Raw genomic sequence first — 13445 nt, 5'->3', positions numbered from 1 at the left:
TACCAGAGGTGGGAAAGGGGGAGGGGAGATGGCCAAGGGAGGGACTGGTAAAGGGCTACCCAAAACGATGACATGGTGTCATGCCGAGTGTGCCAATTATCCTGGTCGGAGCATCGCATGTTGCACACGGCTACAGATATTCAAGGCTGTGCCCCACACACGTGTATAGTCACTTATGTCCCAACAAAAACATAAATAATAGACTGTGCAGCTCAGCGGGCCACAAAAGGCTGCCTCGTGTCTCTTTCCACAATAACTCATTCTAGTCTTTTCCAATGGCATGGAATGTTCTCCGGCTTCTTAACTTGTGAAACTTTTACTGAATCCTCACGACAGTATCAGGTTCACACCCGCATCACCCCAAAAGGCATCCGCAGCCCCACATCGGCACACCCTGTCCCTTGTCCTCTGCTCCATGCGCAGCGGCCCGCCTGGGTCCCAGACCCCCTGCGTCCTCAGGCCCTCCCTCTTACAGTTCCCCTTTCTCTCTCCTGTCCCTGCCACCTCCCCTTTCTGATGGCTCCTTCCCAGCAGCCTTCAGTGTGAACACTGCCCGGCCCCACCTTCCCCTCCAGCCACCAGCCTGTCTCTTCGTCTGCTCAGCCTCATTCCGCTCTGTCCACCTGGAGACCCGCAGCTCAGGCAATGGCCTTTGCTCAGTCCTCATCTTCCAGGACCCGATCAGCAAACTACAGCCCATGGCCCAAATCTGGCCACTGCCTGTTTTCGTAAATCTAGTTTTATTGGAGCACAGCCGTGCCACTCGATGAGGTGCCGTCTGTGGCTGCTTTCATGCTACAGAGGCAGAACTGAAGTGGTGACACAGAGAGGGTGTGGCCCACAGAGCTGACAATATTTACTCTCTGGCCCCTTACAGAAAAAGTGTGCTGACCCCAGTTCCGGACCTCTCAGCATCCTTTGACACTGCTGACCACTCCATCCCTCTAGAAACACGCCTGCCCTTGGTTTCCACAACATCATCCTCCCCTGCTTTCCTCCTGGCTCTCTGGTTTTCTCTGTCTCCCTGATCTCTGCTCTACCCAACTTCTAAAAGGCACATTTCCTCCAAGCTTGACCCTAAACCCTTCTCTCTTCTTACACTACGCTCTCGACCCTGGCCACCTGGTTCACATCCTTCTATTGCCACTGAGCTGTAGCTGTGCATATCTAGCTCTGCCCTCCAGGCACGTAGGAGCTCCTGCCTACTGTGCTCAGTCATCACAGAGCCCAGCCACCAGCTCCACTGCCCATGGCAGACATCACCCATCGATCTGACACACTCTACTGGATTCGCCTTCACAACGCTTTTGACATGCCCCTGTCAGACACCACTTATCCACTGTGCCAGACTTATGTGCAATCACCCTCAAACACCCTTTCTAACAGAGCCCCAGGCAGTCAAAGCCAATGAGCAGCAACTGTCAAAGGACACGCATCTATTTGGCTTCTCGGGTCTGTGGGACATCTCCACCCCAGCTCTCTGCATGCAACGCTGAGCGACAGTATCTCCCTCCCAGGCCCAGCTTTGCTCGCAGCTGAGAGAAGGGCCCAGCATCCAGGTACTTGTGCAAACCAGAAACCTGCGTACACATCCCGCTCCGGGCAATCACCACATCCTAGCGACTCCACCTCCAAATCTCTCTTGAATCGCTCCTGTCCCCTCCTCCCCATGGCCTCTGCTGACATTCAGTCCACCGTTTCAGAATCATTTCTGTCTGGGCTGCAGCCGGAGCCCCCTTTCGGGTCTCCATGCCCAACTTGCCCCCCTCCGGTGGGTTCTCCACACTGTGGTCAAACAGGCTTTCAAAGCTGCCAATCTGACCCATGCCAGTCCCTATGGAAAAGCCTGCCACGGTTTCCCATTGCTCTTGGGAGAACGCCCAAATCCTCAACAGATTGCTGTCCCTGATGGCAGGCACCTCGTATCTCTCTAGCCTCATCTTTTTCCATCACTAACCCCCACCCTCTGCCCAATCCATGTTTTTGGAACATGCCAGGAGCTCCTCTCTGTACCATCTCGGCAAGCGTTACCCTCCCTCCACTGGGCAGGGTCCTCCTTATGTTCCAGATTCCAGCATTTATATCCCTCCTTTGGGAAGCCTTCTCTGAGTTCCTAAGTGTGGCCCAAGTGTATTTCTCGGGCCTTGCCCCATCTCCATACCTACTGTATCGTGATCTCATGGTTAGCAATATAGGTATATATACGTCTGCACTTCCACAGGCTTTAAATCACAGGAAAAAAGGTTTCATTGTCTGGTTTTCATGCCACAGAGGGGGTTAGATCAGTCGTCCAGAGCCTGTGTCCACTGTAAGTGGGCAAGGAGACTACCTGCCTTGTCCGTTATTGTACCCACGTCAGGTACATACTTGGAGCTATATGTCCACATTGAGTGGATGACTGCAGTAAATAAATGGGGGAAAAAATCAGAAAACTCAGGTCCCTTCATTCACTCAAGGGATATGTATTGAGCACCTACTTACTACATGCCAGTCACTAGTCCACATCCTGGGGATACAGCAGCGAACAAAGCAGACCCAAGTCTCTGACTTCATGGAGCTGTACTTCACAGAGGGGACAGAGACACTAGACAAGTAAGTAAGTAGCCAGAGACTCCACTAGAAGGTGATAGGTGCTAGAGAGAAAATATAGCTCGATTCAATGGTACAGCCGCCTTGGAAAACAGTCTGGCAGTTCCTCAAAAAGTTAAACACAGAGTTACCATTTGGCCAAACAACTCCACTCGGAGGCATATACCCAAGACGAAAACATGTGTCCACATAAAGACCTGCACACAAATGCTCTTAGTGGCATTATTCAAAACAGCCAAAGAGTAGAAACAACCCAAATACTCATCAACGGATGACCAGATAAACAAAATGTGGTTTGTCCATACAATGGAGTAGTATTCAGTAATAAAAAGGAAGAAGCACTGATACTTGCTACGACGTGGATGAACCTTGAAAACATCGTGCTAAGTGAAAGAAGTTAATCACAAAAGACCACATTGTACTGTATGATTCCATTTATAAGACATATACAGAACAGGCAGATCCATAGAGACAGAAAGTAGATTAGTGGTGGCCTGAGGCTGAGAGGGGACTGGGGCTGGGGCTTTGATAGCTAAAAAGTGCAGAGGTTCTTTGGGGGGTGATAAAATTATTTTAAAATTGATCGTGGTGATGGTTGCACAACTCTGTGAATATACTAAAAACCACTGAACTGGACACTTTATATGAGTGAATTGTGTAGCATGTGAAATATATTTCAATAAAGCTGTTACATACACACATACATACATACCTAGAGCAGGAAAGGGGGATGAGATTCAGAGGGAAGGATGTAATTTTAGAGAAGGCAGTCGGGGAAGGCCTCAAATGAAAGGTAACATTTGAACAAAGACCCAAAGAAGGTGGGGGAAGGATCCTGCAGATATCCAGGGGCAAGACGCAATGATCACCCCAAATTCCATCTTTATTCATTCATTCATCATCACATTATCCCACACCCAATTCTTCTTGCTGATTCTGGTGCTGACTGAGCCTCAGCTTTATTCCACGGTACAACAGCGACACCCAGTGGCAGCTGCCGATAAACGCCCTGCAGAGGAGATGCCGCTGGGCTTCTCCATCAGGCGTCAGAATATAGTGGCCAGGGCGCCACTGAGGGGATGGACAGCCAGCCAGACAATTGGTGCATCCAGGCCAAAAGAACACTTGAGCCACTTCTGTTTCCACTGTCCTCCCATTCTTGCCCTCCTTCCGTACTCATGCGCAGATGCGCCCACGGGCCTTCCTTTCTCCGGCGGTTCTCACCCCGGCCTCCATATTCGAATCACAGAGGGGAGAAGAGGGGGCTTTACTCAATGCCAGCGTGCCCCCTCCAGAGAGTCTGTTTAATTGAAGCCCCGGCAGTGCTACATATTGTTTCACTCCCGAGGTGATTCCACCTGCGAGAAGTGACAGCAACTGAGTTGATAGTGACACCAGCTGGTCAATATCAGGTCAGCTAAAGATAGCCCAGTTGCGCTCCTCCAGTAGCCAAATGAATCTAAGCTGTGCCATTTATTCCAGCAAGACACCAGAACATCTGTTCCAAATGTCTTCATTTACCCTATTTATTTCTCCTTCCTAGGAGCCAAGAATAATGATACAGTGTAAGGTTTGATAAATCTATTCTAAGTAGGGCCATCGAAATCCAGAGCAAACTCCATCCCCTCCCCCCTGCCCCGCCCCGCCCCGGCCACCTTCAAAGGTCTTCACAGAAGCGGTCAGGCAAACGTGGTGGCAGAAGACCATGTATCTGCCAAGACTAATTCCCTTCCATGGTTGCCGCCGCTGGGGGAGGGAGAATAGAATTGGGGAAATGAACAGACAGCTGCTGTGGCTAGTAGGAAAGGGCTGCTCTCAAGCATTCCTCTTGGCTTCTTTTTTCTGGAATGCCGAGGCGGACGAGGCAGATGGGGCCCTTCCCTGGCCACCGAGCCTCTCCTACAATTACCCATGAAATAAATGAAAGGTCGCCTGGAAATCGGAAACACCTGTAATCACAAAATCATGTGTCTCATTACTGTTCTTTCTTAAAGCACTTACTATATTCTGCCTGTATTACAGTCACTTCTCTGATCAATTATCCTGCCATAATGATTATGTTGTTACATGTAGTGGATTTTTATTCAGGGGATCTCTTCAGCATGCTCAAATTTTTAAATTCTTAGACATTAACCCTCCCAGCCTCCTCAAAGGAAGTAAGTTTGGGGACACAATTTCCATGAAGAGCTGGTGCATTTGACATTAAAACGACAGGTTTCTCCTCCAGATATTCGTCCATTTACTCTGGAAACATCTACTACTGGCAAACACGGTGTTGGGATTATAAAATGGAAGGACACGGAGTCCCCGAGGGTCAGAACGATGTCGGGGCTGGGGATCTCCCAGGGCCTACCTCAGATCCTGTGGGTGTCTAGAATGGTTTTGAGTGCCCTACGGTGTTTACAGGTCATTCCAGGGCCGGGCAGTAGTAGCAAAAGCCAGTCTCATGTGGTGTTTGATTATGGCAGCTCAAAACATTTTCATATTTCGTTGGCTTCTACATAACCAAGGACAGCAGAATGCAGAACGCGTGCTTTCAGTACACTCCCGCATGCTCATAAACCTTTGCACTATGTGGAAAGGGCCAACCAGCTCTATAATGACAGCTCTCCAGAAGCCTTATCGATGACACATTTGATGGAAACTATATGGTCATGTATTTTGCTCTTAGACATTTCCAGTAAGAAATCTCTTGCACGGGGTAAAAGGGAAACGCTCCACATTCCGAACATCATCCCAAGCGGCTGGGGCTCGGGGGCGTCAGCGTCCGCAGCTCGCCCGGGAGCGCTGCGTGCCCTGCGTACCTGCCAGCAGGCCGATGAGCAGCATGACCACCCAGCCCGACCAGGCGTCCTGCAGGCTCCTGATGAACCCCCATATGGACTCCTTGCTTTCGCTGGTTATCTGGAAGCAGAGCAGACACGGCAGGTGACGTGCACACATTTTTCAACTCATGCTTTGCTCCTTGAAACTGTTTTCTCAGGACACAGGGTGGTAATTAAGAGAAAATGAAGGTCATTCAGCAACCAAATTCCCAGTTACATTATTCATTCAGATGTGTGCCACAATCATACAATGGGCTTCCTAGTTCACAGAGCTATGGAGGTGCCATCATAGTCTCCAAGGAACAAGAGTAGCAAAAACTGCACTTGATTAGAAAAACATACTGAATGTGATCTGAGCTGTCATTATTTAAAGCCATTCTGAATGAGGCACTGACTGGGTATCACTATCTTGAATATGAGCTACTGTTTTAACTTACTTTATCAGGTCTGTTCATTAAAAATCCTCTTCAACAAAGACTGCATTTCCTACTTTTGTTTTCAAGGTTTAATTTTAACAGCAAGAACTGTGAATTAGCAGCATGGATCACAGTTACCATGGCAGATGGACACGTCTACACACACTGTAAGAACACACCTTTGCCTCCCTGTGTTTACAAGATCCTCCGAGATCACCATTCCCCTCACAACCGTTTCCAGCGGTGGTTGGCAACCATTTTCTATATAGGACTAGACAGTAAATATGTGGGGCTCTGCACGTCAAATGGTGTCTGTTGCAACTACTCAGCTCGGTCACTGTGCACAAAAGGAGCCATAAAGAACATGTAAATGAATGGGCATGACTAAGTTCCGATAAAACTTTACAAAACGAGGTGCCAGCTGTCTTTGGCCCGAGGGCCATAGTTTGCTGAGCCCTGCTCTAGAGGGAAGGCTGCCCTGTCCCCATGCTCCTCCATGTTGGAGACAAGAGCCTGCGCCATCTTCTTGACTGAACCTCACTCCTGCAAAGCTCTTCCTCCTTTCACTGCCAACCTTCGTGAAATGGCGTGACACAGTCGCACTCTACACATCCCTCCGCATCTTCCTCTGAAGCGGCTCTCCCTGAGGTCGCCGAGAGCCCCCATGTTGTTGGTTCACCATTACCCCTCCATGGAGGCTGACCTTGGGAGCAGCCCTCCTCAACACTCTCTACTCTTCTCACTTGGGACAACTCTCGGCTGGTCCCCTCCCTCACCTCTCCCTGCTTCTCCTCAGAGTTTGTCACTGGCAACCACCTACCTCCCCCAGACATCCTAACTCCTGGCATTGCCCAGGGTCCTGACCGCCTCCTTCCATCTCCCTCCACATTCCCCGGCCACCCTGGCCACCTCTAAAGCTTCAGCACCCACTCTCATGCCAGGGACCTGTCCCTTTTTTTTTGCAGCTGGCCGGTAAGGGGATCAGAACCCTTGACCTTGGTGTTGCAAGGCTGCGCTCTAACCAACTGAGCCAACCAGCCAGCCCTTACTCTCGTTTATAGACTCAACTGCTTTCTTCCCCTTCCAGGAATCCCCCACCAGACCCCTGGAGCTCCCTGAATTGCCCAAGTGTGCCATGTTCTTTCATGCCTCTGACTTAAGAAAGGGCCACTCTGGTGTTTAGATGTTTTTCCCTTTGTCTGCCCAGTGAACTCTTAGTCTTCCTTCAAGTCCCAACTGAAATATCAGCCTCTGAGAACCTCTTCTCCAACCGTCCCTCTTAGAGGATCCCATAGCACTTACATGTAGGTTCACTGCAGCCCATTAAAATATATATCGACTGCCAACTAGATGCCCGGCCCCATAACATGTGCTTTCACACATACAGCCTCACTTACCCTTGAGGAATAATCACCTCTGTCCCCACAGATGAGAAAATGAGGGGCTCAGAAATGGCACCCCCAAAGTCACCTAGCCCGAAAGTGTCAAGGGCAGGAAGTTCGCCAGATTCATCTGGTTCCAGAGTCCCCTCCTTGTGCTCTGCACCCCATTATTTCTATATGACACAGCCTCCCACCCCCAGCACCCGGAGCTACAGCCATCTGTCCACATCTCTGCACTCACCTAACACTTCTTTAGAACCTAACCTGGTACATGACACATGAACCTGAGCCCCCACTAAACAACTTCCGGATTCAAGCATGCCACAGCCACTTGTACGGGTCCCCTTCAGCTTGTCCCTTCACAACGCCACCTACCTTTCTGGGTCTGTCGGTGTCCCGTGAATTTTCCCTTAGCCAGTCGATGGTGTGGAAGTCCTCATTATGTCCGCACATCGAGAAAAATCCATCAGGTTTCCAGTGCCACTCATCGCTCCTGCATTGACCAGGCTAGTTACACCTGAGAGAGAAAAACGGTCATGGAAAAGGTGAACAGGACATGTACACGGACATGGCAGAAGATAACCCATGGGCTCTATTTTCTTACACAACCAGAAGTTATCTCAGCATAGGCATCTCTGCTGTAGTAACATATATACACAGTCAGTTCTCATTATAGGTAGAAGATGTGTTCTATAAAGACACTTCAGACACTACATTAGCAAAAACTCAATGACCGCTCCTAGAGGAATACAGGGTTAGGGCCCTGAGAGCCTCTGCTCACATTCTCGTCAACAAATCAATACATAACCTTGTATCTCGTGTTTCTGTCTACAGACACTGTAGTTAATAGATAGTGCTCAGTCATTAACATTGAACTCATGGCCAACAGCACTACCACTCACGTCTGGGTGAAGCTTCTCCGACAAACGTATTCTCTCCATAAAACACAGCACAGCCTTCCTGCACGTGGGAACACTAGACAGCACTTCATCACTCAGTTTCAGGGCCATTTTAAACAGCAACATTACCAAGCAAAAAGCACAAAAATGTGAAAAATGTGGCACTAAATAGAACACAGAAAGGACACTTGTTTAAAGCATGAGACTGAAAACAAGAAGGCAGAGCGTTGCCTTCTTCGACCTCAGCGAGGAACATGTGCTTCTGGCAACTCAATTTTTTGCCACTGTGCACGTGCACATGTTTGTGAATGACCTTGAAAGCACCACAAGTATTGATTCGGAGGCTACAAATAAATTTGAGTGAGCAGGCAAATTAGCAAATATGAAATCCAAAAATGAGGAGCAACTAGATACATTTCTGAGAAGTCCCACATCCTGCAAAAGCAAGGTGTCAAAATGAGAGTGTCGAGGGCTAATAGGATTGACGCATACCACTCAAAATCAAATAATTGTAGCCAAACTGGTAACTGGTTCCCCTGGGAGATAAGTGGACCACTCGGGCAGACAGTCTATGTGGTTGTCATCGCAGATATTCATAATGCACAGCACCAGTGGAGTGAAGATGCTTCTGGGAGCCAAGGCAATCTGCAGATGGCAGCGGCCCTCTGCACTCCTGGCGCCACCACGGACATGGATAAGGGAGGTAGGAAAACCCTTCACGAGCCAAGAGCCATGCAAGGCTGGAGGCACACTGCCCTGGACAAGGAGCTCTGGGCACAGACGCTCATTTTTAATTCTTCTTAAAATACAGTCAGAAGGGCTCTTGCTGCCAGGGTAGTAGCAAAGGTGAATGTCTCTTCCTTTCCTGTCTGAGATCACAATTCCACTCGCACTATTCCAGCTCCCCTTGCCTGGAAAACAATTGCAAGTGAACCAACACATCTGCCAGGCTCTCTTGCCATCAGAGCCTGATTTACAGATCCCGTGGGAGCTAATCTGGAGCAGGCCAGTGCTCACCACCAGTTAGCAGAAAGAATAACATGCTCCTACAGAGACTGGAGGTTGAAATATGCAGTAAATAAAAACTACTTTGGTAAAGAGCATGGGAATTTGAATTATAGGATGAGGGCCACAAAAGTGCCAAAATAGATGGTTAAAAAGTTGAAGGGTGGTTATAAAAATATCTGAGTGCGGACTTCTCATTGCTTTTGTATTTCTATATCTGGAGGACTCAGTCATGACCTGATGACGCTGGATTTTAATCAAATTGAAAAGTCGCTATGGGCAAAGTAATCACCTTCCAAGCAATAAAATGGCCACGGTGATAGATTTATTGACCGTCCGTGCAACTCGGCTGCTTTAAAACTTTAAAAGTTTGAGGTTTGAGCAGTGTCAAGTCCAAAACTACACCCGTTGATGAGTATCCAGGGAAGAGTCACATTGCATAAGGCAGGAGCAGCCAATAACAGAACCAGTGATATAAGGGAAGGGGTCAAATTAGAGCACAGAGATTTCATTCTCATCTCTACAAAAACAAGATGGTAATAACCTATTACATGTGGTAAAGAAAATCTCTGATGGGAAAAATAAGATGACAGGCTATTGGCCCACAGTGGGAGCTCTCATCAGAAAAACCCAGCTGGCATATAGAATAATTGAAGAGACCTGGATATTGTATTAGCTGCTTGAAATTTAACCAAACCTCTAGTCAAACAACTACTCCAGGCTATAATGCTTGAGATAAAAATTCACTCTGGAGAAAATTACATCTTTAAACTTTGATGGAGCATGTTATGATTGTGATGATTAGACACATAATTGGTAGAGGAAAGTAAACATGATATAATCTGCAGAGCCTCGGGGGGCTTTCCTGGGGGCCTGGAAGGAAATGGTGATGTCATGTCTGAAATTGGAGTTAAGAGATGACCAGAACAGAGACAGTGCAAGAAGAGAACACCCGGGTGGGAAAATGGGAAGGACTCTATTTGGGATCCACCTGGGAGGTGAAATGGATGAGGAACTAGAATCCAGCCAGGCAGGGGAGCCACAGGGAGGGAACTCCAAGGATTTGCTAACTGAGAAATAAACTGAAGCTCTGTATGTTCAATAAAGTACAAGGAACAACCCCAAATAGATGCAAACAGTCATTTGCAACTTACAAGGGAGCCCTTGCTCCTCCCACCTGTTTTTATTTCTTCTCTCCAACAAGAATATTTCTGCTGGCAGATGACACCTGCGCTTACGTCCTCAAGGCCATGGGTTCAAGGAAGAACAGCATCCTACAGCCTGGATCTAAGATTTCTACTTGGCCTGGATCACCTAGGTCAGGGCTCAGGAAACAGCAGCACATGGGCTGAACCCAGCCTGCTGCCCGGTTTGTAAATAAAGTTTTACTGACACACAAGCATATCTACTTGTTTACATATTGTCTATGGCAGCGTTCACGTTACAACAGCGGGGTTGAGTAGTTACAACAAAGACCATATCACCCACAAAGGCTGGAATGTTCACCATCTCGCCCTTTACAGAAAAAGTTTGTTGACCACAGATCTCTGCAGCAGACCACAAAAGTGGCCCATATTCTCTAGCCCTCCCTGTCTCCACTGCCTTTTCCATGTGACTTTGCCGCTCCTCTTCATTAAGAGGGAGTCTATTCTCTACTCCTGTGTCATGCAATAGAAGTGACAGTACACATGAATTGAGCCTAGACCCCAAGTGGCGATGCAGCCTCTGCTCTTTTCCTGGGGCCTCTGTTTCCACCATGAGAAGAAGCCTCACTAGAAGGCTGGAAGATGAGAGGCCACAGGGAGCTGAGTTGGTTCACCTCAGCTGATGCCATCCCGGATCATCTCGGCCCATCTGACCACAGATTCCTAAGTGAGCCCAGCCAAGATCAGCAGCTTTGGCCCAGTCAAACCACACAGCAGACCCACAGACTTGTGAGGACAAAGTGGTTATTGTTTTAAGCCACTGAGTCTTTCAAAGGAGTTGTTATACAGCAGCATCATAACAATGGACAACAGACAGAACGTACTTGGGCTCTGGGAGAGGAGAAAGGACGACAGGGTAGAAGGAGTGGAGTAGCAAGGGGTGACGAAGCTATCAGAAGAGACAGGATGGACCAGAATGAGCCCTAGTCCACGCCGGAGGCATCCTGCCTGACAATATAACATCTCTCTTACCACAGCCATTATTTACATTTGCTTACAAAGGGACTCTGGAAGACGTGCAGGACACCTAGGTCCTTATCCAATCCCTTAAGGGAAGAAAGTCTCTGTATGTTTGGTCTCCCAGCATGAAGACCCCAAAAGGGTAGGGTCAGCCTTCAACAGCAGTTGCTAACGACCGAACCTGTCCAGTGAAACCCACTTCAGCCAGCGCCAGTGATGACAAGGCTGTGTTATTATGACATCACCAATGATGTCATTTGTGACTGATTCTGAAGGCAACTCTGATTGGGCTGGCTCACCTTCTGAGCAGGGATCTCTACCATTTAAAGGAAACCTGGGGCTGACCAGTTAGCTCAGTTGGTTAAAGCACGGTGCTGATAACACCGAGGTCTGGGTTATCTGCTGCCAACACCATAACACCATGGCTCAGACAGTATCAATAGTCTTATCACTCTCTCCCCTGGTACTAGGGTTTGACTGGGCTCAAAGGAGCTGAGGATGGAAGATTCAATAGCTAGAGACTAGAATAGCTGGGGCTCCCCAGGCATCTCTCTCTCCATGTGGCATCCCACATGGTCCCTCCAGCACGGCAGATTTGGGTGGCAGGACTTCTTACCTGGAGGCTCTCGGCTCCAAAGCCAGCGTTGAGAGAGAGACCAGGGAGAAGCTGTGTCATCTTGCATGACTGAGCCTCAGAAGTTAGGCAGTGTCTCTTTGCCACATGCTGTCCCTCGAGACAATCACAATAGCCCACCCAGGTTCAAGGGGAGAGGAAGTAGACTCCACCTATTGATGGGAGAATGGCAAACCTCTACAAGAGCATCCGAAAATCAAAAATATTTTTGTGGCTATTTTTGAAAAATACAACTAACCACTCAACTTACGAAAAATCTCAGGAAATACAGAAAAGTATCAAAAGGAAAATAAGGATTACCTGTCATCACAGTATAGATAGAGAACTGCTACAACCTGCTGCTATGTTTTCTACATAGATATATTTTTTAACAAATTGGGGGTATAATACATCTGGTTTTTCCCTCTATATTTTGAGCATTTATCATGAGAGGCAAAATTGCATAGTGATTCAAAACACACACTCTGGGGCAGCACTGCCCGGGTTCAAATCTCACACTCTGCCACTTACTAGCTGTGTGGCCTTAGACAAGCTGCTGAAAGAATGAGTGTGGTGGACCGCAAGAACCACCAGGGCCAAAGAGTAGCCTGAACACTCAGGTGACTTCATCCATGACAGGACACTGCAAGGAGAGCCTTTCTGATGTCATATGCTGGACGTATAAACCACCTCCTTTGCTGTCCCTGAGAGCTACTGCACATCAAAGGTAATGCTGTCACTGACCCAGGCACTACAGGACATGAGGGCAGCCTCCACATCCCCCATCTTGAGACACTGTAATGACACCTTACGATGTGACCCTACCAGACCAGGCTTCTTTGATAACCAAGGGCCCACCCTGGACCCAGCACAACATTGCTGCTAAAGAAGTTAGATGCACGATCCAGCTCACCTGGTCACCCAGGTCACTGTGCTTCTGACCGACCAGCTCTAAATTGGGGCTTTCATGTCCCCTTCTCAGTTTTGATTAATTTGTTAGAATTACTTGCAAAACTCAAGAAAACACTTTTACTACTTGATTATATTAAATATTATGAACAATACGGATGAACAGCCAGATGAAGAAATGTGTAAGGCGAGGTCTGGAAGGGTCTTGAGTGCAGGTGCTTCTGTCCCCATGGAGTTGGGGTGTGCCACCCTGCCAGCACGTGGATGTGTTTTCCAACCCAGAAGCTGTCTGAATCCTGTACTTTGGGGATGTTTATGGAGGCTTCATCACATAGGCAGGATTTTATTAACTCAGTCTCCAGACCTCTCACCCTCCAGGCTTCTAATCATGGCTTGGTCTTTCTGGTGACCATCCCCCATCTAGGAGCCCACCAAGAGTTGCCTTGTTAGGACAAAAGACACTCCCATCACCCAGGAATTTCCAAGGGATTAGGAGCTCTGTGTCAGGAGCTACAGCCAAAGACCAAATATAAGAAAAAAAGAGTCTCCTGTCACCCCCATTGCTCAGGAAATTCCAAGGGTTTTAGGAATTCTGTGCCAGGATCTGGGAAGAAACCAAATACATACTTCTCCATGTAACAC

At 48.2% G+C, this 13445-nt stretch overlaps 2 protein-coding genes across 2 annotated transcripts in view; one reads left to right on the top strand and one right to left on the bottom strand.

The window, feature by feature from the left end:
* LOC134367010 (H(+)/Cl(-) exchange transporter 4-like) overlaps positions 1-7712 on the bottom strand; it is a 28129-nt gene extending 20417 nt beyond the window's left edge. Inside the window, 3 exon segments of the mRNA XM_063083660.1 lie at positions 5394-5493; positions 7588-7673; positions 7676-7712. Coding sequence (XP_062939730.1) covers positions 5394-5493; positions 7588-7673; positions 7676-7700 — 211 coding nt within the window. The 5' untranslated portion in view covers positions 7701-7712.
* LOC134367146 (G-protein coupled receptor 143-like) overlaps positions 1-13445 on the top strand; it is a 389602-nt gene that overhangs the window by 42606 nt on the left and 333551 nt on the right. The gene's annotated exons all lie outside the window — the stretch shown is intronic.

The sequence above is a fragment of the Cynocephalus volans genome, chromosome X (genome assembly GCF_027409185.1).
Source record: "Cynocephalus volans isolate mCynVol1 chromosome X, mCynVol1.pri, whole genome shotgun sequence".
Taxonomy (NCBI): Eukaryota; Metazoa; Chordata; class Mammalia; order Dermoptera; family Cynocephalidae; genus Cynocephalus; species Cynocephalus volans.
This window is presented reverse-complemented; position numbering and strand designations above follow the sequence as displayed.